Here is a 26,039-nt window from a genome sequence, read left to right as displayed (position 1 = left end):
TCAAGCACTCAAAAATTAGAAAATGCCAGATTACAATTGCCTGTGAACCTTATTTTAGCTTCCTTGTGAATCTGCATTATTCTGCAGTTTAAGTGCACAGTCGCATACTATTTTTACCACAGGACCCCTGGCTCAAGGGGTGGGGAATTTCATAATATTTAATTCTGGAGCAGCTTGATAACAGATATAGAGAAGACCTATTTTTTTGTTTTGTCTTACAAGAATATGGGAACATGATGCTTGCAAATTCTCAAGCGGACTGCAGTGGTGCCTAACCTTTTTCCCCTTCGGGCAGGATGGACAGTGCTCAGTGTGTCCGTGGGCTGGATCTGGCCAGTGGGGCCAATCCAGTGCAGAGTGGTGAGGCGGGGCCCAATCTTGCTGTGTGAAAGGTGCCAGAGGTTGAGCACCCCTGCTTTAGTCCTATCACTATTGTCCTGTGAATACGATGTATTGTTCCTGAAAAAAGGAGATCTAAACTAAAGTGTGTCATATATGCTGAGGCAATATAGTAAAACTAAGTGACTTTATTGTAATAAAAGTTTACCAGAATTAAGTCAAATTTATATTTAAAAATTTCCCCATAATGTTATCCTTTTGGGGAGTTAAATTTTATATACATGTATACATTAATGGAACACATATGAATGACAGTCCAGCTCTCATTGAATTTCAGTGGAATTTGGGTACAGAAATCCTTGTCTAAATGGAGTTATCAAGACAATAAAATTTACCTGTGGATAAACTAATCAGAAGGTTTTTTTGCATTTTAGAATTAAATCAGGCAGGCAGGTAAACATAAGGCAACCTCCCTGTAAAAAAAAAAAAATATCACCCAAACTTCTAGTACTGAGTAATAGTATTTTAAAATGGCAGTGTGTGAGAGCTTTATTATTAGGTTCTCTGTTTGCACATGCAATTTAATAAGGAACTGTGTAAGGTGTCACATCTGTGTTTGCCATTTTGTAGGTGATAGAAAAAATGGGCCAGTAGGCCCTTTAAGAAGTTGAATTATTTGCAAGATTAGAAAAAATAATAGTGCATTTTTCTGTCAGAGGGAGTAGGCTTAGCCTTTCAATTTTGGCAATCAAACTTCCTACAAGTTATTATGTTTTTGTGTCCTTTACCATATGGACAGATTACAGGCAACCCCTGCTTAGCGCTCTTAATTGGTTCCTGAAAAAATTAGTGTTAAAACAAGTGTTAAGCAAAACCCGAAAGTATTTGACAACCCAAGATGGTGACTGCAAGTGTTTTTCATAACCCAAGATGGCAACCGCAAGTATTACAGCAAAACTTGTTGAGCGCTAAGTGAAATCAGGTATCAATTTAAAAGGAGCATTATACCAAAATATCGCTAAGCGAAGCAGCATTAAGTGGGGTTGACTGTAAATACATGCTAATCCCCATACCTTTGTGGAAAAGGAGAGAAAATTCTTTGTAGTGCCATTGTTGATTCAGTTGAACTAAAATGCAGCTCATGGACCACTTAGACTGCATTCATAAACTCTTATTGGTTACGTTTCTAATCCATTTTGATCTTACTGTGTAAGAGTGGCACAGTTTAAGTTGTACTGAAGTTGAATAACATATTTAGGAAAATGGTAAATATGATAAATAGAACATGGTAGACCAAGAAGCCAAAAAGAATGTTGACGTATTACAGTGTTATTAAAATAGCATTTGGGGGTCCATGTTTGTGTATAATTGACTGCCTGATCAAATTTGTTGAGTTTACAAATAAAACACAAAACTTACAGTGCTTTTTTTAAACTTGGCACAAAAACTCTGCTTGAAATCAGAAAGTAGAGCCAGGCTTTTTCTGGCTTTTGCATCATCACCAGGCTCTTTTAACTGGAAATGAGTTACTAATTCTATGCTGGCTGGGTGAACCGAAGTGGCTTCCAATTTGCGCTCTTAACAATTGTACGTTGCTAATGGTTTATTAAAATTGTGGCAACTTACAGTTTGTCAATAAAATAAGCAGATAGGCATCTAAATATCAAGAGGGAACTAATATATGAAGTAAAAATATTTCATTCTTGACTGGTAACTGTTCTGACTATATATCCACACTTTAAGGAGAAATAAAATAATACTCAATGAGTGCATCTACACATGTGCTTTACTACACATTAGACTAATTCACAGTAAAGCATCACCATCTCCATGTGTGCAGCAATTATTGTGCAGTAGATTAATGTAAAGTGCTGTTTGCCAATACTAACAGATACAGGTACTAGCCAATGGTGCTTTACATTAACGCACTTGAATGCATGTGTAGATGTTGACCTGGGAACAAATTCTGCAACGTAAAAGTAGTCCTGACTTCTCCTTTCCTAGAAGCACGTGTTAATTCAGAATAAATAAATAGCAAAAATGGAGTGAATATTTCAATTTTGGTGCCTTGTATGACAATCTGATATGATAGTTACTGACAGATCTCTCCTGGTTATCTATATTTATTTAGGCTTCAGGCTCGAATTGCTCACAGAATCCAGGAACTGGAGAATTTGCCTGGCTCTTTGCCCCCTGACCTGCGAACCAAAGCTACAGTGGAGCTGAAGGCACTTAGGTTACTGAATTTCCAGCGCCAGGTAATGTTTTTGATCACAGGCAAATGTGGTTTGTTACAGTATGGGATGTGTTGGCAAGAGGCATGTACAAAAGTACTGAGCTTTAATTTATTCTCTTGTGGAAACTCCTTTTTAAATGGGGAGAAAAAGACCTCCTTTTTACAGAAGCATTAAACTTGTTCAGTATTTACTTATACTACTGAAGATGTATTTTTTTTTCTTTTTGTCATGGTGCGGGGTCCTGCAGGAGGGCCGTGATCTCCTTAAGGCCCCCTTCCCATGCCAAGTTGGCCCAAGGGCACCCTCAAATTCTCGTCCGCCACGTCTTTGGTGTTCCAATATATTAGGGAGGCTGCCTTCATGTATTCTTAGACATGGTTTAGATGTGCTCCGAGCCCTGTGGGCTCTTAGACCCCTTTATGGGCCCCGTTCTATAGTGGGTGTTTCGGGGCACCCTAGCCTTATGGGCTATGCGTGGCTTCAGCCACCCCTTTACCACGCTCCAAGCCTCGCAGATGGAATGGACATTGTTCTGTCTGGGCCCTGTTATAATTCGGCCCCCTTGTCCTCTCTGGGCCCTGTGTGGCCCTGTCTAGCTCTGCCCTCTCTGGCGCTTAGGCTCTCCGTGGCCCTGGTCTCACTCGGCACCCCCTCTGGCGCTCGTCTATGCTGCCCTCTCTCTGGTGCTTCTCAAATGCTGCCCCCCTTCTCCTGGGGCTGGGGTCAGTGCACCCCGAATGCTGCGCCCTCATTGGCGCTGGGGTCCTCACACTGCTGTGGGTCCCCTATGAGGCCTCCTCCAATCCCTAGTAGCCTCACCCAAACCACCGGTATTAAACAGTAACACAATGCAAGCCCCTGGGCTCTAACATAAACGGAAGCCGCCCGACTATAACCACGTTTAAGCCTACTGGGGATACTTCACCCCGCAGCAGTGTCAGATGCTGCTCCTGCCTTCAGGCTTCTCCTCTCTTCCATGAGAGCCTTCAGGCTCCTTCCTCCTTGGCTGCTGGCAGGGAACTCCTCTGGCCTCACCTTCTAGGGTTTATAAGGGAGCCAGGCCCTGCCCCTTTCAGTCAGCTGACCGCTGGCAGGTGTGATCGCTTGCTAGCTCCAGTTGCCCTGGCAACCAACAGCTGGGCTCCTTACTCACTGCTAGGGCTCTTTCCCTAGCAGTTTCCCCTCTTTAGGAGCAGGGTACCTTAGTGCTCTGAGACCCTTTCTCTTTCCCCTTCTCACTCTGTACACTTCTTATTGAACTCTAGGTCTGTGATATAGTCTTCCATTGAGTTAATGGTGAGGGCCCAAACTGAGATCAAAGAGGACAACAGGACAGGCTATGAGATTGCAAGGTCATGTTCTAGCACAAATCATAATACATACCCCTTTTATGATACTCTTGAACCTAGTGACTCAGGTTTTTCAAAGAACCAATGGCATACTCTTAGTGGTATGCATTGTTTTCTATATTCCTTGCAGAAAGTCCTTTTATCAAAATGCTGGTCCTGGCATGCAGGCTGTGAAAATTGAGGCCTAATGAGTATGTCTGCAATACAAGAGAAATCTTGGCTGCATGCAGGTATATGACTGTCACAAAGAGGCTTGGCAATGCCATACCTTTTGGGGCCTTTGCCATTTGGCTTACTTAGCTGAGCCAAGAACAGCAGAAATGGGATTTGGCAGTCCAAGCAAAATCAGTTCCTGGAGGAAATATATGGGACTAGCATTGTTTAAGTGTACTCTGTAACGTGAATCCTTTCTGCTGCCTCTGTGGTCAGGCCTCCTCACAAGCCAGTTTTCAGAAGTGGCCTGCTGCTTATGCTGAGCATGTATGACTTTGGCCATACCCTTCCTACCTTTAACTTTCAACTTCCTTTCCTGTTCATGATGCTTATCCTGTTTGTTAGTGTGGATGAGCTCAACCAAGTTTATTACCAGTACTAAAAGTGTACAGGACACCCAGTACTTCCATGTGCTGCTGGAATTGCTTTACATCTTGGTTGGGACCCTTTCATGTTCAACACCTCCTGTAAAGGAAGGAGGAATAGGATGTCTCACTTTTAAACACTAATATAGGAAAAGAACATTTCTTGAAGCCTTACTATGGAGCTGCTGAATTAAATTCAGTTCACACCTTTGCATAAAAAGAGAAAAATGCTACAGATTATTTGTTAAAGATGACATTGATCTTGCTGCAGCTGAAGAGTGCAGGGCCTGTGTTTCCAAGGCATTAATGAAAAGTGAAAGAGATGAGGGAAGCTAGGGATCTCATGAACAATTAACTTCCTATTTTGTTATACTGCATTCATGTTCTTCAATGTATGTAAAATGTTGTTGTTTTTAAGTTTTCTTTTCTTGCTGGTAGCTAAGACAAGAAGTGGTAGCTTGCATGCGTCGTGATACAACGTTGGAGACCGCGCTAAACTCCAAAGCCTACAAGCGCAGCAAGCGCCAGACTCTGAGGGAAGCCCGCATGACAGAAAAGCTTGAGAAACAGCAGAAAATAGAGCAAGAGAGAAAGCGCAGGCAGAAGCACCAGGTATTTTAACCCCTGCTCTTCTAACATTAACATTTGAGACCTGAGAAATACTATTTGAATGTTAGACCTCACTTCACTTGGCCAGTTATTTTGATTTTATACTTTTGGGAACTCTGAGGCATGACAGCATGACTTACCCGACACCATACTGTAAGGAAAGAGTCTAGTCTAGAATTTTGACGTTTCTGGTGTTAAATCCTGTGGTCTTTCAGTTAGAACATCTTGTTTCTCTGAGCTGATATATTTATTTTCTTTTTATAGGAATATCTGAACAGTATATTGCAGCATGCTAAAGATTTCAAGGAATATCACCGGTCAGTGGCTGGGAAAATTCAGAAACTTTCTAAAGCCGTGGCAACCTGGCATGCCAACACTGAGCGTGAACAGAAGAAAGAAACTGAAAGAATTGAGAAAGAACGAATGAGAAGACTCATGGTAAGAGGGGGCGTTTTGTAACTTGTCTGAAAAAACGGAATGTTGCACTCTTCAAATATGGCAGCCAAAAATTTGTTTAGCTAAGATAAAGCTTGGTTTAATATCTGATAGGCACATTTAGGTGCCTGCTCTGATCCAGTCGGTTTTAACTAATTTAAGCTTAAACCTTCTGGAAAGCTACTTGTACATATTTTATGGTGGCGATAGTGGTACCTTGCCTAAACTTTTCTCTTGTGGTTTCAATAATATATTTATCATGTCATCCTTGTCTATATTAGTTAGTGTCTAATTAATACCGGTCAATGCATGACACCCTAGCCACTCTTGTATAAAATCATTAAAATACCTAATTTTTCTTGTCAAAGTTTTTGGTTTTTTTATAACAGTGCAAGAACATTACAGTTTTAAAATTCACCTTGTAAAGACCATGCAGTTTCTAACTTTAGCATTTTAGTTCCAGAAACCATCACCAATTTTCTAATTTTTTGCAGTAGTCCTCAGGACCTTGATTTGACAACTTTGTATGCCAAAAAAGTTGTTTGCAATATGAATTGTTTATAGAAAAGCTAAAGGAAATTAAGTGCTTTTTCAGTAGAAGTAGCTGTGTCCCCTTTCTCACATTCTTACCTCTGGTCCACCCTGATTTTTTTTTCATATATAATTGTTTTTATTTAAATATAAATTTCCAGGAAATGCTGTAGGTGTTTAATGACCCTTTCAGTGGTTGGCAGAGTTAATATCCCTTTAATTCCCAGGGCTTTCCTTGGACAGAGTTACCTGTGGTGCTCTTCCTCTTCTCTTTCTCTTTGCCATCTCATACAGTATTTACTGTAGCCTCTCATATGACCATGTCCCTTCTGAGTACTGTGGAAAATAGTACGTTTTGGAACATAGTTACTAACAACTGTTAACTAATATTCTAAACAGGATTTTGCACCTAAATAGGCAGGGCAAGTGCAGGAGCTAATCATGGTTATCACTCAGGATAACATTTGTCTTAATACTTGCAGTAAGCTTGTAACTTTTCAGAATTCTCTTTAAAAACTAAGTTCACTGAAATCTACAAATAGTATATGTAGTTGCAGGGTAAAATAATTAACCACTAGTTTATACTTAATAATTCAGTAACAATGCTTCTATGCATCTATGCCAGCATACCAAGGCACAGAAGTGAGTAGAGATTAAGCAGTTTAATATCAAAAGGTGAGTGCTGAGGAGGGCAAAACCTCAGTCCATGTCCAAAAAAGTAAAAGTAAAAGTGAACAACTTGCTTAGGAAAAGATGAGACACTTTGACTCCAGGGGTTTCCTCAAGGTTATGTTCTAATCTTCATTATAGAAAACCTTTATGCTACTGAGAATTGGAGACAATTGCTAGCTGCTCAGGCTGTTAATTATCAAAAGTAAAATATGCATATTAACAGGTAATCATACTGCTTTAAAAATATTTTTAATCACAACATGGATGACTTGATGTCAGTCCAGGGGATTATATGTTAGGGGAACATAGTTCCCCATAGTGTACTACTAATAAAAATGAGGTGCATTGTGCCATCTGGGTACTCTTAGTCAGGCACAGATACACTCGTTACTCCCAAGGCCACGTACCCTAATGACTAGGAATCAGCTTTGTTTTCAAAGATATGGCATCTGAGGGCCATCTTCAGTTGGGTTTTGCAGTCAGCAGCACTTCAAGTATTATTGCCCCCCTGCTCTCTAAATGTACAATTACATTCTAGGGAGAAGGCACTGCACGTTGAGTACATTATGTTTATTTCTCCCTTGAAATTTAGTCCAGTTCATCAGTATGTTTGTTATAATCTTTACTGTACATTAAGCCTATAAGCCAAGAAGCTGACCTTTTTTAAAATAAAACCGATTGAAATGTGTCTTCTCCCCTCACAGGCTATATCTACAGTAGGAAAAATGGTCATGGCTAAAAGCAGGTTAGCTTACTTATTTACTAGAACACTTCAAACAGATTAGCCAGACTTAAGTAAACACAGACATGGTGGCTGTATGCAGCAGTATTGGTTAATGTTGGTATACAGTGCATGTGTTAGTCCATGGAGCAGAGAGTATGGCATTCTTTAAGAGGACACTGTCAAGATAAAGATCATATATGTGAAGGATGTACCTTAGATAGGTTACATTGAAAGGCTGTAAAATTTTTTGACTCTTCCACTGCTAGTGTCCTAACTTGGCCACTGGACTGCGATAGTTTACTTTTGAGTTTTTGTCTGCTGCCAAAACTTTGGTGTGTTTTGTTTCTCCAAAAATGCTGCGGTTTGTTTATATGTTCAAATATACTGTTTAAAACTCTTTGACAAAACCAAATGGAAATAATTTGAAGGTACTGCACAATGTTGTGAAGTATCTGGCCAGTCTAATGTTTGTATAATGATTCTATCCGTGTAGTACAATATTTTGGACACACGGAAGGAATATTTCCATGCTGTATCATGCTACCTCTGAAAAATTCACTTTTTCTGAAATACCCCTGAGGACACGGAAGTTGCCAGATTGGATCAGACCTAGGGTCCACTTACTGCAGTCCCCTGTCTCTGACAGTGGGCAGTGCCAGATGTTGCAGAGGAACATGGGGAAAAAAAGCCACAGTATGTGGAGGTTGAAGAGTGGGTCCACTAGATATTCTTCTCTAAATCCCTTATAGGTACATTATTTACATGGGGAAAATGAGGCATCCAGCCCCCTTTAACTTGCTGTGAAAGTTGGGCACATAACTGCACTTTACGCCTTTGAAAAAATCTTCCCCTTTGCTTCTTGTCAAAGTCCCTAAATTTCCCAAGACCTCAGTCCATCTGGTATATTATATTGCATACATTTTCTTTCTCCCCACCTATTTCTGTTATAGAAAGTTCTTCAACTAAGTACCTAAAAAATGGAAATAGAAAATATTTGGCCTATGTGTCTACAATTCTAATGCTATTGGTGCCTTGTTTTCTCTGTTGAATGTCCGTGTCATGAACATTCTCTTCCTTGCATTGCTAGGCTGAAGATGAAGAAGGCTACCGTAAACTGATTGACCAGAAGAAAGACCGACGTCTGGCATACTTGCTGCAGCAGACTGACGAATATGTGGCTAACCTAACTAGTTTGGTGTGGGAGCACAAGCAGGCACAAGCAGCCAAAGAAAAGAAGAAGAGGAGGAGAAGAAAGAAGGCAAGTATAAAACTGAGCTACAACTAACATCTTTTTTTTGCCCTGCCTTTCAGTATAACTCTTGGCAGATAAAACTCTTTGCAGTAAGCTTACACAGATCAGGGTGCCTGAATTCTTATATACTACAGAATGACTAACAATAAATGAGTTTTTAATTACCTACCTTCCTCCCTCCCTCCACCACACAAAATCTGCCATAATGATGATATTAGGCCTGTGCAAAACAGCATCGTTCCGTTTCACCTTGAGTTTTAGTGGTTCGAGGGAACAGTGTTTCTTCTCGAATTTCATTTCGAGTCAAAACAGCTGTTCTGTCTTCCAGATTGTTAATGAATATAATAAACAAAACCAGCCTCAGGACTGACCCCTGTGGCACTCCACTTGATACCGGCTGCCAACTAGACCTCAAGCCATTGATCACTACCCATTGAGCCTGATGATCTAGCCAGCTTTCTGTTCACCTTACAGTCCATTCATCCAACCCATACTTCCTTAGCTTGCTTGTGAGAATGTTGTGGGGAGACTCTGTTGATGGTGTTAGGGTTGCATATGACAAGTAATTTGTTGGAACATATGACTAGCATACTTCTTTCAGAGAGAGAAACTAAATAACTTGAGGTTACCCAGGACATTAGTGGTGGCAGAAGGAAATGAACCCAAGTCTCCCAGATTCTAGGTCAGTACATTTACCACTAGGGCATTCCTCCTCCTGTAGTTTAATGTTGTAAGAGAAATACTTGTTAAGTAATAGCTTAATATTAGCATGACTCCTGAATTCTTTCTGTACTTTGGAAGATGAATAAGAGGACTCTACTGGTGATTTTCATTGCTGGTTTTCATGTTATAATTTATCTTAGCATAAGCAGGAAGTAATAATAGTTAAACTCATTTGTCTGGTTATATGTAAACAAAAAGTGCACCAGCTAGTTTTTCCAGCATTTTAATCATAGATTTTGAAATCATAGCAAATTTGGGTTGGAAGTGACCTCAGGAGGTCATCTGGTCCAACCTCCTGCTCAAAGCAGGACCATCCCCAACTAGATCATTCCAGCCAGGGTGAGCCAGGCCTTAAACACCTCTAAGGATGGAGATTCCACCACCTCTCTAGGAAACTCATTCCAGTGCTTTACCACCTCCTCCTGTTCTTGAGACCATTACTCCTTGTTCTTTCATCTGAGAACGGTCTAACTCGATCCTCTTTGGAACCACCCTTCAGGTAGTTAAAGGTTGCTATTGGTACCCCCCTCAGTCTTCTCTTCTGCAAACTAAGCCCAGTTCCCTCAGCCTCTCCTCATAAATCATATGCCCCAGCCCCCAAACCATTTTTGTAGCCCTCCACTGGACTCTTTTTCTTGTCCAAATACTTTCTGTAGTGTGGGCCCCAAAGCTGGACACAGTACTTCAGATGTGGCCTCAACAGTACTGAATAGAGAGGAATAATTACTTCCCTTGATCTGCTGGCAATGCTTCTACTAAAGCAGCCCAGTATGCTGTTAGACTTCTTGGCAACGAGGGTACACTGTTGATTCGTATCTAATTTATTGTCCACTGTAACCTCCAGGTCCTATTCTGCAGAGCTGCTGCTTAGCCAGTTGGTCCCAAGCCTCTAGCGGTGTATGGGATTCTTCCATCCTAAGTGCAGGACTTTGCACTGGTCCTTATTGAACTGCATGAGATTTCTTTTGGCCCAATCCTCCAATTTGCTAGGTCACTGAATCCTAGACTTACCCTCCAGCATATCTCCTACTCCCCCCAGCTTGGTGTCATCTGTGAACTTGCTGAGGGTGCACTCCATCCCTCCATGGGCTAGAACAACTCAGCTTCAATCTGGCACAGGCTGGTTGGCTTTAATGTCATCATCAGCAGGAACAGGTTTGTCTGTGCAGTGATCAGACAGCTGGGAGCTGTCCCCATGCAGCCCCCACTTCCCAGCCCCATACTCCCTGGTTGGGGTATGACTGCAACTTCCAGTAGGAAGGGAGCTGCATTGGGCCAGGGAGCTGGAAGCTGTACCCAGTCCAATTGCCCATGCTTCCCACCCCGCTGCTCCCTGCTGCAGCATGGGCACAGCTTCTATCTGGTAGGGAACTGACTGCGGCCAGGCAGCTGGAACCTGTGTCTGCACTGTGGCCACTTCTTCACCCCTCCCCTTCTTCCGCCTGCCTCCCCCCCGCAGGTGCAGCTTCCAGCTACCTGGCCCTAGTTCAGCTCCTCACTACCCAGCCCTGGTGTTGGTAAATCCAGTGGTTCCACAGGGTGGATCTGGCCTGCAGGACATATGTTGCTGACTCATGATCCAAGAAGTTGGACAGCTCCCAGTGTAGATGTTCCTGGGAGGAGGGCCATACTTGATGCCCATCTTGCTGGGGTCATTTGACCCCAGTGGTCTTTCTTGCCCAAGTGCAGGGGGGCTGGACCTGACGATCTGTAAGGTGGCTTCCAGCCCCTAAACACTATGAAACTATGAATATGGAGGGGCTTCTCCATGGATGGAATGACTGAACAGTGATGGAACACTGTGAGGAGGATACAAATAAAGGGGTTTGGGGAGGAGATAGGAAGAGGCCCAGGGAGTGCAGCATAGAGGGCTGAGTGTGGCTGACCTGGTCTACCCTTATAGCTGTGCAGGGCTGTCTGTTGGGACACAGTGGAGTAGGATGGGCTTGAGTTCTCATGCCTCAGACCCATGAGACAAACCTAAAAGGGACAAATTTGCTGCTTTGTGGGACACAGTGTCACAGATGAGGTTGTAGAGAAAATGGATAGACTGGTTGAGAGATGCTGGAAAGAATGTCTATTAACTTCCCAAACAGGGAGACCACAAACTGTGACTCAGTGAAATGAGAGGGATGGAGAACCCTACTTCTTTTCTACAAACACCCTAAGTACAGCTGTAAATACAGTAAAAGCCCTGTTTTCCAGCATGAGTGTGGAATGGGGGATGCTGGTAATTTAAAAACGCCAGTGACCTAGAATCATAGAAAATCAGAGTTGGAAGGGACCTCAGGAGGTCATCTAGTCCAACCCCCACATGTGGGTTTTGCCTCTAATGCCCTAAGTTATCACTATCTAGGAAATTCAAGCTGTCCTCTGCTATATGGCTCTTGTTGCCCGGATCTGTGCTGCTGTCCAACCACTGTTTTTCTTCTCTTTATTGACTTTCAATACTGCTATGATGTCACTGGGTGTTATGACGCAGTTCTCAACAACGAAGGCTGTAAAATGGGTCTCTTGGAAAGCTAGGGGACTTGAAACCTTTAGTGTGGAGTAAGAACAGGAACTCCCCTGGGAGCCCCATGAGTAAAGGTGGTAGTGAAAGGATCACCAAGAATTCTTTTTTTTTTTTTTTAATACATAGCTAAGACGCTACATGCTTAAGGAACATCCGTGCCACTGTACATGAGCTTTGAAGCACTGCATGCTAGCGCTGCAGCTTTTCATAGAGGTATTTAAAAAAGAAAAACCTTTCAGTCTGAGGCACAGGGGTTTCTGCCTGGATGCAGAGTGGGGGGAGGGGGGCGAGAGGGGTGGTGGCAACCATATATGGCATGGCGGCAGCGCAAGGTGGTGGGTGGCAGTGGTGGCTGCTGCATGTGAGCTTTCCCCCCCACCCTGAGTCCGTCTGGCCAACTGGAAATTCCGGTTAATAGAAATGCCAGTTAGTAAAATGCCAGATAACAGGGCTTTAACTGTACTAAGAAATAATAAATGGGCAGCGTTAAGAATGACTGACTTCAAAAGTTCCCCTTCTTTTCCTATGCCCATCTGAAAGTCAGCTGCATCTTTTAAGAATACATTTCTAACACAAAGGGCCCACAGCCTGCAGAATAAGGAGGTAGTTTCTTAAAAATCAGATGTTGGAGTAGTTGTCCAAATTATCTGCAAAAGCAATGTTTGATTTAATATGCCTAGTTCTCCTCGCAGATAGCACACCTATGTTTTGTGTAACACATAATTATTAACTAAATCTTATTTGGTATTTCTGTTGACACTCCCTCACATCATTTGTCTGTGCATGGAACTATTCCAGTACCCTTCTTAGAATATATCCATGCTGGAAATTAGAGTGCCTCCTAATGATGTCAATACCAACATGAGTTCTTAATATTGAAAAGTAGTGTAAAAGGAGGCTATAATACCTGGTGCTACGTATTCTGCCCAGCCCATTAGGGAAAGGAAAAATGTTGGTATAAACCTATGCTTATCATCTGCAGCCTCTGAGGCTGCTGAGGAATGCCATCAAGCAATTTTGTTCATCTGTCAGGGAGACATTAGCAAAAACAAATATGCCTAGTGTGTGCTATGATTTATACTGATATGAATTAATTTGCTGCTTAACTGTAAACTTTAGTCACCCAGCAAGTTGTTACTGTAGCTTTCTTTCTCAGTCACAAGCATTGGACCTCTGTGCTTCTGTTACCTAATCCATGTAAAATGCAGCTTAATCTGTTTAAAAATATAATTATGTGTTCTGGCCTTACATAGGAGCAGATGAGAGAGTCCTTAAGATTTGCTGCTAAGGGTGAGCACTGATGAAGTGGATGGTGCAGAAGTACCTCTCTTATGGCTAGCATTACTCTGTATAATTAGGAAATGAGTCCTATTTACCCAAGAGACCAGACTAGTTATAAAGAAAGCATTTTTGCTGTTGGGTAAATAGGGCTTGGGGTTTTTTTCTGGTTATAATTCTGCACTTGGTGGAAACAGCTCCTTTTGAATTGCTTTAGTCTTTTGTACAATTGCATAACTGGGCCATTAATTTTCAGTGGAGATCTCTATTGCACAAGCCTGAGATTTTTGCCACCTCATTAAAGGAGGCATAAGGTCTGTGGCTAATTGCCTGGACAAGAGATCAGAGAAACAGAAAAACAGGGCTAGAAAGGCTCTTCAGAGGTCATCTAGTCCCACCCTGCTTAAGGCTAAACCATCCCAAACAGATGTTTGTCTGATATGCACTTATACTTCCAGTCATGGAGATTCCACTATCTCAGTGGAATCAGTAGAAGTTCTTATGTGTAGCATCCATGATTCAAGACTCATTTGAGGTTTCTCACAAGCGTCATGAACAAATTTGGTATAGAGAGCATTCAAAATATGTCTTCAGTACTTAGCATACAAGAATCAGACACATAGCTCTTCATTTGTTTGTGGAAACAGTAGCAGATGGAATTAAGAGTAGTAGAATGAGGCATCTATTTCTGGAATCATAGGGCACCTATACATGTGCCTGGTGCCTGCTCCAGTGCTTTCTAATTAGAACATGTCAGAGCAGACTCGATTAATGAGAACACTCCAGCACCCTCGGCATCACGTGTATTCAGCATCCCCGTGTTTCAAAATGGTGGCAAGGGTGTTTTAACTAAAGCTTGTTGAAAGAAGTGCCCTGCCAGCATTTTGAAGTGTGGGATGCTGAATACACAAGGCTCTGCAGGCATTTTAATTAGAGCAGCTCCCAAGAAAATGGCCTCCTCCCTACACCCACCCTGGAACAGGTGTAAAGACACCCATAAATGGATCATTCCCTTAAGTTTTTCGATGTCTATGAGTGTCTGAGAAGTACCTCTTTATAATTTGTCCATATTGCTTACCATCAAAGATGGACACGGTTCTCAAACATGGCTCTTAATCCTCCTTTTATGCACTCTAGGTCTCAGTCATAAATAAAAAAGAAAAGTACTTCTATACAGTCATATTCCCTGCATATCATTTTGTGTCTTTGCCCTCCATAACTGAATAACCAATTTGGAATAATTTCTTGTGGAACTGTTGCTTAGTGGAGATTATGAGCAAAATCCTCTTTCACTTTATATGCTAAAATGGCTATGTAACTGCTGTTTTTGGCACCTATGGCTTGCAATCTTACTACTGTGTTTCCTCAGTAGGCTGTGCTCTGTCTGGGCAGGTGCACCACTCCATTTGCACATACCTGAGCATAAATTCTGAAATTGTGGCCCAGCAAGGGCAAGGAAGAGGCTGTCTTATGTTTCAGCATAGTTACTAGAGCACTTTCCCAAGCAACAAGAGACCCAGTTGTAGGTTCCCTCTCTCAGATAGGGTTTGAATCTACATCTTTCCAACTTCCCAAGACAAGTGTGCTCAACACCAGGCTATAGTTTAAACATTTTCAGACTCTCTCTCTAGCCCTTCTCTTGAAGCTGAGCCACTGCACTTTACATTTAGTAGTCATTGGATAAAATTGATGAGGCCTAGTAGAGAAGATTCTGCACTATTGGGACCAAGAGTCCATCCTAGAACCCAGGCCCATTCCCTTCCAGGTTATCATCCATTTCACTGAACCACACACCATCCAGCTTTTTCTCTTCCTGCTGGTCCTATGTATCTTTCTTGGCTGCTAAAAGGATCAGCTTTAAGTGGAGGACAGGAGAGTAGAACTGGATAAAGGTTTGCCCATTCTTGATAGTTAGGGTACTGTGCTGGCAAGTCAGAGAGATACAGGTTAAAACTCCTATTGGGTAATGGGGAGCTAGAACCAAGGTCTTCTGTTGCCTACATAAGTGCCCTAATACCTCTGGTATGGAGCTACAACATGGGAAGCTTCTCCTTCTCCAGCATCTAACATCCTTCAGTCATGAGTTTTTGCAAAGTACAATTTCATTACATATGGTGCTACATACCTTCCTGGCCAGAGTGTAGCCTACTGAGCCTGCTCAGTTGTAATATGGGCACTGGAGTAAGATTGCAAACTGTGCATAAATGCCACAAATGGCAGCTATGTGGCTAGATAATGGCCATTTGGGTTTGTAAAATGAAATATTCTTCCCTGTACCTCTGCAGCACCAGTTACTTAGGAGGAACCAATCATGTTGTTTTTGTGCCAGTTAGGCGAATTTTTCTGTTATAGGCTGTAATTTATTGATCCTAGATGTGCTCATCTTAGTAATAGCTTGGCAGGTGGCAAGCTATAATCACCATGAACTAGCCTGTGCTAAAATGCTGATGATTTTTGTTCACCATGAAGCCTGCCCACTTGTTTCATCTATCTGTTATATTAGATTGGAAAATTTTTGGATCAGGGATTCTCATTTTGTGGAGTACCCAGGGAGATCCCCACCTGGCTGGCCTGGAACTAGTGCAATAGAGATGTTAAATAATAGGCTTGCCCAGTGATGGACATCTACATTTCTTCCATTACTTTTATTTACTGCAATCTTTTTTCCCCCTCCTTCTTTCCTGGGCAATTTTAGTTGTAGTAATCTGTTAGTGTTAGGTTATGTATACTCGTTATTTTTAATGCTATATATGGTCTCACAGCACTACAGAAAAGTGAGCGTACATGTGTTCAGGTTGTTTGAAAAGATGCAAAGATGGTAGGTCCGTCATAAAAATGGCAAAGCCATCACAAAAATGTGGTTGTCTGAAAATCTGCAGAAAATTGGTTATGCTACCCCAGCAGCAGGTGGGGAAAAACCTGCTCAACCAGTGCATTCTGAGGACTCAAGGTCAAATCTCTGCCATCATGAACCAGTATGCCCGCCCCCTCTTCTCCTTACTGGGCACAGTTCATATATTCCCTGTCAACACAGATTTCCATTTCCCTGGAGGGCTGAATTGAGCAGCCTTCCAACGGCTGTTCATGTTGTTCTTGAATAACTTTCAGCTAATATTGAGCAACATGTAAGGTGTGGGCCCCTCTTCACTGTTCTACAAGCGACATCTTTAGTAAGGGAAGAATTAGGGAATTTCAAATAAGAAATCCTGAAATTTCCAGGTCAACTGTTTGACAGTATATTCTTTGCATCTTATTCTGATACCATTCTGTGACTCTTCCCTTATGTCTCATTTAGCTTCCTTTTAATGTGGTAACATATGCTGTACATTCTGTTTAAGAAGTGGAATTAAATTACTCCGCTCTGTAAGAGAGATGCCTCATGCCTGATTCACTGCGAAGCACACTTAAAACCTACTGCTACTGTGTGTTCAGCAGATTCTTAGATTTCCAAGGAACAGAAACTTGATTTTGAGTTCAAAGAAATGCTGCTAATCATTGAGCTGCTGTCATATGGGACAAATTCTGCTCTAACTTGCACTAGCAGTGCGCCTATATAACTCCACTTATTTTAATTTATAAAATAGATTATCTCTGGAAAATCTTCCTGCTAAATCCATCTGGTTGGTATGCTGATAAGAGAGAGGAGATGCAGAATCCCATTGTGAGGTGTCACAGTTTTGTGCACACCTAGACTTCAGTTTCTTCTTCCTCCTTTCCACAGACAAAAATAATGCCATGGTTTTACTGTGCTTCTCAATAAGACAAAAATACAGTAGGAGGAGAGTCTGCCTGTATTATTTAAGGTTTGGATTTTTATTTCTGTGTCTATCAACAAGATTCTCTCAGTAGTTCCTCACTTTTATCAGTTAGCATGTCAGTAAAATGCCATGAATTGAAAGTGGCAGTACAAACTTTCATAAGCTGTTGGAGAACTCTTTAAGAACCTAAATTGTCTTTATTAATCATGTTGAGGTTCAAGGAAGGAGCAATACATGAGCAGCTTCAAGTATAGTTTAATGATTGTAACTCATTGGTTATTTATTATAAGGTAATAGAAGTTACTATACTAAACTTGGTGATAGTATTTTTAAGACTCAATATCAGTGCGCATTTAAAAAGAACATATTTTGTAAATATCTAAAGTTTTAGGAAGGTTAAGCACTTCAGGGCATATCTGTTTTAGCCATTCATGGTGGAGTGTAGTTATGAAAAAATGAGACTGGTGTCTTGGGAGCATGAAGGTTATTTAATAGAATTATTGATGGAGGAAAGTCTTCCAAAATGTAGCTGAGCCATGTGCTCTGCTGCACATATGTTGAAGTTCGCACCTTTTTGCTAATAGGTTCTGAGCTTGGCATTGCAATCAGAAGGATGTAAAACAAAAGAAAGATAACACTGAGAAGCTTGACCAGAAGTAGAGATTTGAATTGGAATGGGTAAACATACCAGACAGAAGGATAGATAAACCTTCACTACATTTATTAAAGAAAGATAGCATTTAAATACTCATTGCCCTACAGACACACACATTACATAAAATATGGTTCTAGTCTACAAAAAATGATTGCTAAAATAACCTATTTTTACTTTTAAAAAAATCTGTTCCCTTTATGTTTTCACAGGCAAATCTGCTTACTTTAGAAACAAAAGTAAAATTAGGTTCTTGCTAGCACTGCAGAGTCAACACTGTAACAGGAGGGGGAGCTGAATTCTGTTCTTTCTCACACATCAACAGAATTGTTAGCCAAGTTCCAACTGCAGAGGTATATTATACCCTCTGTTACTCTCATGCTACCCCAGTGTCTTAAACTGAGGTAACTAAGTGCCAGATGTAGCACACAGAATAGTAGTGCAGAGGAAGAGAAGAATCTAGCTTGATTGTGGAAGTTACTCTTCTGTCTGTTAGCCCCTTATAGATTTTCTATTTGTAAACTGAGTGTCTGTGATCTGGAATAATTGGCATTTAATGAAAAGAAGCCCCCTAGTGCTCTTTCCAGTCACATTTCAAAGTAGAACTGAGTTATGTGCACATTCAAAAAGCTGGTTACATGAACAATATGTTCACAGCTTTTCCAGATTTAGGGCAGCTAAGAGTAAAATATATGAAAACTATTGTTATTTTAAGTATGTTTCCATCACATGTAGGAACCCCAGTTCCAGCCCAGAAATCCATTGTGCTGATTGGGCGCATCTACATATGCCCCTACGGCGCCTTTGTTACTGCGCCTTTTGGAAGTGCTAAATCACAGCGCAGTGACAGCCTATACTGAGCCATGTGTGCTGCGCACAGTTATTTTTAGCAACTACTTCAGCAAAGCGGCATGCTATCTTCAGGGAGTGCATTGTACGGCGAAGTAGCTGCTGGTCATGTGTAAACGCACATGGATGCTACGTCGTCGTAGCATCATGTGTAGACATGCCCATTGAGAACAAAATGTCTCCTGCTTTTGCCCTTCAGTTTCCATTGTTTGTTTTTTGAGTTTATCATTTCCTATACTCTTTTAAAATAGAGCCTAACATTATGTCTGTGTTTTTCATTATAGAAGGCAGAGGAGAATGCAGAAGGAATGGGATCTGGTCTTGGTCCTGATGGAGAGGTAAGAATATGAAAAGCCTTTTTCTCAAAGGGCTAGGTTTTTCTGAAGAAATGGCATTATTTGTTGCTCATGATTTAAATAACAAGGAGGCAGATACCAGAAGCTTTACACAAAGGACACTGGAATTAGTCACATGAGCAAGGACTACTAGCGTAAGAGTTGTAGATATATCATGTTAACACATAATGTTGTGTTACTTCAGTTGTAATACTTCAGAGTTTAAGAGCAAAAACACTTTATGCAACAGTGACTATATTGTCCCAGCCTTTAGTTCAAAGCAGTATGAACTGATCATTTCTCCTTTACATATAAAGAAAGGTTGAATGATTCTGCTTATTTTACCTGTGTCTTGTCTACACGTGAAAGTTGTATAATTTAACTATACTGGTATAGTTAAAGAGTACAATAAAGTCCCAAGTGTATATTCATTTATATTGGTGAAATGTGTTTATATCAGGATAGCTTATTCCTGTATGAAAAAGAGGTATAGATTATGGTGGTATAACAGACCTTTATAACTGTTTTGATAATATTAATAATAGCAAAAAATTCTTTCCTTGAATTAATTTAGTTTACACTGACACAAAAATCTGTGTGCAGGCCAGGGCTTGGAAAAACAAGGAAGGTCATTCTGGTCTGTTTTAGATTTGTTGAAGTATTATTGATAGGTAAAAAGGGGTTTATTGTGAGCGCTTAACATGGTAATTGAAGGAAAGTAGATGACTTCATCTACTTAAAATGTTAAAGCCTCTCTATATTTAAAAAGAACAAAAGCCCAATAAATATTTTTCTTGTAGACCCCCATTAATCTGAGAGAGACCAGTAAGTGTTTCTGCTTAATAGCCTCTTCACTCAGATGCATTTAATACTGGGGTATGTGTTTGAATGTTACACATAGCAATATCATCACCTGGTTCTGGCTAGGTTGCCAAGTGAGAAATGGTTAAATATAATGTTGTTTTTTGATTCTTCATTGATGTTTTGAACCTGAAATTTTGCAGTTGTTGCTAGCTGCCTTTATGGTCCCTGAAGGTCATAGAAAGTCCAGCCAGTTTGAGCTATAATATTTCTTCACTTTCAGCCCATAGATGAGAGCAGTCAGATGAGTGACCTTCCAGTCAAAGTGACTCACACTGAAACTGGCAAAGTTCTTCTTGGACCAGAAGCACCAAAAGCAAGTCAGCTAGATGCTTGGTTAGAAATGAACCCTGGGTAAGTAGCTAAACAAAGAAAAAAGCTTTCTTGTTTCTTGCATCTTTCACTTATTTTGGTATCTCTGACACCAGTCATTTCTCTCTTTGAATTTTATATACTTGGCTCTTTATAAACTGAGTTGGAGAAAGAGAGATTAGTTTTGTTTCTTTCTAAACTATTCATTTATCTTCCCTGACAAGCTATGAAGTTGCTCCTAGGTCAGACAGTGAAGACGAAAGTGGGTCTGAATATGAGGAGGAGGTATGTATACTTGTTTTCTATTCTCATGCATTATTAGTCATGAAAATAAGCATTCTTTTCTTAATAATTAGAAAGAGAAAAAAAATCTCATAAGTTTTAAAGAAAAGCAAGTGCTTAAAACAATTGAAACAACTATAATACATGCAAGGAAAACTAGGAAAACACTATTCTCTTCATAACTTTTATCTTTTTCCAGTGTTGATAAATGCTTTCTTGATAATCTGTAGGAGAGGCAAATGTGTTCTCTTTTTTGATTATTAATATTCACTAACCATAACAAACAAGCTCCTATTTAATATTAGCACTCAATGAAAGGAGATGCAAAGTCTCTATGATGAATGAAGTTGATTGATATCTTTATGTTTTAGATCCATTTTATCTGTATGTGTTTAGGTTTGTATTTCTCTTCAGAGAGCAATACTTTCTTAATCCTTCTGTTATTAAAATGCTAGCAGCTGAGGAGAGAAGACAAATTTGCTGGTAGTAGTAATCAAGAGTTTGATTCAGTCATTTGCAAAACTGCATTAAAAGCATTTGATAGAGTACGTGTACACAGATCTTGATATTTTACAGCTGCATATCAGCATTTGGGAATTTGATGTTTTTCATGGTAATCCTTCAATGAAGACATTTGGCTGGGATGTTTCAGACAAGGGAGGGAAATGGGACTGATTAAAACAATAAGACCTGTGTGTGTGTTGATTTGTCTCTGTTGATCATCACATCACATGTATAATCTAGGGAGAAGGGTGAGCCCACTGAGACTTTGCTTAGTGCTAGTATAGTGATGGGAGCTGGTGTACATTTATATCTGAAAATAATCTTCAACGCAAAAAAATGCTTGTTTTCTATAAAAAAAAGTATTGTAAGTATTTTTGGTTAGTTCTCAAGATAGTAAGCTGTGATGATTCAGTAATAAGTTTCTGGTCTATTCAGAATGTTAATTACATGGACATTGATGTAGCACGAATCAGAAAGTAGTGGCAGAGTCCTAAGTTTAATATTAGAAGCTGCTAGCATTGTGCTGATTTAAAACAATGCCAAGGCAATCTAAAGCCTTTGCAGATAGAATTGAATTGTACAAGTTTTAATATAGTAAATATTTTAAAACTGATTAAAAATTGTTTGCTGTAATCTTGCAGAAGCTTATACACCTGCATAATTTGATGTATTAGTAGCAGTAGAAGGAGCTTTTTAGAGATGGGGAAAACTGAGCATAAAGGAGGAAAGTGAGTTGCCCAAGGTTACCCAGCATTCAAGTGGCAAAACTGGAAATAGAAACTAGGTCTTATGTTGTCTTTGTCAGATTCCTTTTGCTGTAAAGCAGTATGAAAGCTGTAGAGAAATACCAGGGTGTAGTTTTGCCAAAGTTGTGACTGAGAAACATATTTTTCTTTCCTGTTGATCTGTCCCTTTTCCATCTTTTCTTTAGGATGATGAAGAGGAGTCAAGTAGATTAGAAACAGATGAGAAGAGACTTCTAGATCCTAACAGTGAAGAAGTTTCTGAGAAGGATGCTAAACAGATCATTGAGTGAGTGTACTTTAGGAAGTTGCCATACATGGAACAGAGATTATTTTACCTTTAGTTGAAAAATACTTGCATAAATAGTGAGAGTTCACTGAACAAATTTGTATAGGGAGAATTTAACATAATATATGTCATCTGTACCTACCTTCCAGGACAGCCAAACAAGATGTGGATGATGAATACAGTATGCAATATAGTGCTAGAGGATCTCAGTCCTACTACACAGTCGCTCATGCAATCACAGAGAGGGTAGAGAAGCAGTCTTCCCTTCTTATTAATGGCACACTAAAACATTACCAGGTAAGAAGTCTCACTGGAGTCTCCTTCTGTAGTTGCAAATTTTTTTCCTTGTAAGGCAGTGTTGCTGGTGGTCCTAATCTAGCACCTGGGGCGGGCACAGTGGGGCTGTGTAGAGGCAGTTGTAGGGGGCAGCTGAACCCTAATCTAGCCGTGTCGGGGAACGGGGCTTGGCTTGCCCCAACCTGGCCCCATGGGTGTGTGGGGGCGGGTGGGCAGAGTAGCCCTGATCCAGCCATATGGGGGGAAACTGGGTGTGGCCTAGCCTCAATCCATCTATGCAGGGGGAGGGGGGCGTGGCTTAACTCTGAGCCCTCCACAGGATTTGGGAATTTGGCAGTGGGGAGAGGTAGCAGTATTAACTGCTACTCCTCCCCCACTGCCAACTTTACCAATGCATGAGGAGGCCCATGGGCCAGATGCTATGGCTCCATGGGCTGGATTTGGCCCATGTCTGGAGATTGAGCACCCTGGTTGTAAGGTATAAACATTCCTCAGCTGTAAGAACCTCCTTCCTCTTTCTATAACTTACTGTCTTGTTCGGTATGCACTTCCTGTCCCTTTCAGCAAATGAAACAGAGGTTCTACAGGTATACACAATAACCTGTAGGTCTGTTTAGGTTTACTGGATTGGGCAGGGCCCTGTGCATAAAGTAGTATGTGATCACATTACTGAAGACAGTATTGAAATAAATATGTGCAACAGGCCAAATCTAGGTTGGCTGTGCATTCTTAATTCTTATACATCCTAAATGTTCTGCTGTTGCAACCCAAGTATTTTCTTAATATAGTTTTCTTGGATGTAGCTAACTACTTCTGAGGCATCAATAGAATTGAAAGAAGTGTTAGCCATGTTTGCATGATGCCAGACAGAAGGATGGGCAGGATGGCACCTTAGAGACCAGCTAGTTCAGTAGGCCATAGGCTTTTATTGGCTACAACTTTTATTAGATGCTATTGCCTATGAAAGGTTAAGCTTCTCTGAACCAGTTGATCTCTAAGATAACACCCTCAGAAATGCCTTCTTCCATGATAGCACGGACCTCGATTTTTTGAGCTAATAGAATTGCTGATAGCTGTAGATTCTTTATTTGGATCAGCCACTAGTGAAAGGTGAGGCAAATGAGGTTCACAGCTCTTTGTTGGTATCAGGGGAGAATAGAATAGAAGTAAGAATAGAGTAAAGGTGGGAATCCTGGGTTTAATTTCAGATTCTTGAGGGAGTGTGGTCTAGTAGGCAGAGCCTTCCACTTGTGCACTGCACCACTCTACTAACGTTTCCTGCTCACCCCCAAATCCTTGTCTGCATTTCAGTCAGGCTTCTTCCTCTATGTTGTGTGGGCCCCAACGGAAGGCAGTGATGACACAGGAAATATCTGCTCCCTATTCTCCATTTTGTGGCTTACAGCTAGGCTAAGTTTGGATGTATTGTCATGGGGATAATAGAAGGTCCTGCTACCAGAGTGACTTTCCCTAGAGCCAGATTTCAGGTTCTTGCTCCAAAGTATGGAGACACTAGAGCTTTACAGTGAAACGGTTGTAAGGATTTTTTTTTTAATGTCGACCAACACACTGATATCCTGTAACCTAATTCTTGAAAACAGCTGAACTGTTATAGTCAAAAAAATTCAAAAAAATTATTACCCTGAGGCAGACATCTGGCATGAGAGATTTTAAATGTGGGTCTTGTAACGAAAAGCGTTAAGAAGCTATAAATACAGGTACTGCCACTGACTCCACCTACGGTATAAAATATAGCAGTTTGATGCTTAGTCCATACTGGGCCTCAAATGTTTTTTGAACTGATATTATGGGATATTATGTGTTTCATTCTTTCATTTACATGCTGGTGGCTCCCAGCACATCCGTTTGTTGAAGGAAACCTAGCATCAAAGCAGTAAGGGAAATGGAAGCCTCACTTTTGTAATATTGGTATTAATTACCTGGCAGATTTCAGATAATTGAAGCTGTTATTTTTCATTTCAGCTCCAGGGCCTGGAGTGGATGGTTTCACTCTACAATAACAATTTGAATGGAATTTTAGCTGATGAAATGGGACTAGGAAAGACCATACAGACTATTGCACTCATCACTTATCTGATGGAGCACAAAAGACTCAATGGCCCCTATCTTATCATTGTTCCCCTTTCGTAAGTAAACTCCTTCCACTGTTATCATCCTATGCCTTGCAGATTGGTTTATTAGCAGTACATACTTGTTTTTCAGTTAATGGTGAGATGAAGCACACAGTGGGATTACACAGAGCTGGTATTCTGAAAGTAGCCTTTGATTATTTTTTTCCTGAATGATTGGCTGGCATTGGAAGGATGTCCAGATGGCTGATAAAAGCACTTGATGCCATTAGTTTCACTGTACACTCAGCAGGCAAGCTGTATAGTATCTCTTACTCATTGTCATTTATTCCTAACAAGATCCTCAGGAGAGGGAATGTACCTTTCTTCTCTATTATATTACATGCTTGCAGTGTCCCTGTTCAACTTTAAAAGTGCTACTTACAGCCTTTTATTTGAGCTTTAAAAGACACCCCACCACATTTTAGGTGATTGTACTTTTAACACCACTGGGTTTTCTTCTAAGTGTAAGTAGTTGTCTAGATGTGGACATGTTTCTGATTTACATCCACTGGTCACCAACCTGTGCTTGTCTTTTCTCCCATTTTCCAGGAGCCATATGATATCCCTGTATTTACATTTTTTTCCCTAAAGGTTCTGAACTTAGGTCTTTGCATGACTGATATTTAATTCATGGTGTTTGGGTTTTTTAAACACTTGGTTTAGATGGGCATAAAGCTATTCTAGGTTTTTGTCCCAAATGACACTTAAATTGCAGGTGTGAGGAATGCCCTTGACAGTCTAGAGTCCATCCATTATTTGATTTGTTTCTTTATTGTTGAAAAAGAGGAGCTGAGACTGAGGCATTTATCAGTTTCTTTAGCCATTCTTTAAGACCATTTATTGTACAATGCTGCTTAAATAGTATAGTACAGAAATGCAGGTAGATTAATGATTATACAACAATGGGGCTGGTATTTATGAAATATCATTAAAACAACACAGATACTTTTAACTTTGGACTATATGGGGCTGTGTCTGAGTAGTTCTAATACTCACCTGTTTGAATTAAACAGCGAAAGATGACTTGAGTCTTTTCTATGAATATCCCCTTCTCCCCTCTCTTGTCTATTAGATCATAGGATTGTAGGGCACCTATACATATGCTGGATGTCTGTTTCGATTTGTGCTAATTAGCACATTTCAGAGCAGACTCAATTAATTGCTGATTAGCATGCTCCTGCAGCCTGCGCATCATGTGTATTCAGCGTCCCATGCTTAAAAATGGTGTTGGTGGGCCTTTACCTAAAGCTTGTTGAATGAGCTTTCATTAAAACACTCCTACTGCTCTTTTGAACTGTGGGACGGTAAATAGGCATGGCAGTCCAGGCATTTTAGAGTGGCTCCCCTTCAACACACACAACCCCGGAGCATGCGTAAAGATGCCCAGAGGGCTGGAAGGGACCTCACAATGTCATTCAGCCCCATGTTCAAGGCAGGATCATCCCTGACTAAACCATTCCAGCCAAGTGTCCATCCAACCTACATTAACATGCACCAAAACCTAAGCATGTGCTTATGTACTTTCGCCCATGGGCCAGCTGTGGCCTGCCAACTGATTTGTATCTGGCCCACAGGCAGCCAACCGCCAACTCCTGGGATCTAGCCCATGGGTAGCTGGCAGCCTCAGCTGCCATGTTGTGCTAGTGGGAAGGTGGGACTGTTTTCCATTATGCTGGGTGGGTGGGCAGGACTGCTTCCTCCCAGCACTGATGTGGCAGTGTCAGCTGTGGACCCAGGGGGATGCCCCGATCCCCACTTGGAACCTGCCAGGCACATTCCACAG

At 41.0% G+C, this 26,039-nt stretch overlaps 1 protein-coding gene across 4 annotated transcripts in view; it reads left to right on the top strand.

Moving 5' to 3' along the window:
• SMARCA2 (SWI/SNF related, matrix associated, actin dependent regulator of chromatin, subfamily a, member 2) overlaps positions 1-26,039 on the top strand; it is a 191,539-nt gene that overhangs the window by 54,469 nt on the left and 111,031 nt on the right. For all 4 annotated transcript variants that reach the window (XM_006260254.4, XM_059724765.1, XM_019478048.2 and 1 more), the window contains exons 7-16: positions 2,471-2,597; positions 4,942-5,115; positions 5,377-5,550; positions 8,562-8,732; positions 18,786-18,839; positions 19,921-20,051; positions 20,234-20,294; positions 21,727-21,827; positions 21,977-22,124; positions 24,108-24,271. In XM_006260254.4, coding sequence (XP_006260316.1) covers positions 2,471-2,597; positions 4,942-5,115; positions 5,377-5,550; positions 8,562-8,732; positions 18,786-18,839; positions 19,921-20,051; positions 20,234-20,294; positions 21,727-21,827; positions 21,977-22,124; positions 24,108-24,271 — 1,305 coding nt within the window. The remainder of the gene's footprint in view (positions 1-2,470; positions 2,598-4,941; positions 5,116-5,376; positions 5,551-8,561; positions 8,733-18,785; positions 18,840-19,920; positions 20,052-20,233; positions 20,295-21,726; positions 21,828-21,976; positions 22,125-24,107; positions 24,272-26,039) is intronic.

Source organism: Alligator mississippiensis, chromosome 3 (assembly GCF_030867095.1).
Source record: "Alligator mississippiensis isolate rAllMis1 chromosome 3, rAllMis1, whole genome shotgun sequence".
NCBI classification, from domain to species: Eukaryota; Metazoa; Chordata; order Crocodylia; family Alligatoridae; genus Alligator; species Alligator mississippiensis.
This window is presented reverse-complemented; position numbering and strand designations above follow the sequence as displayed.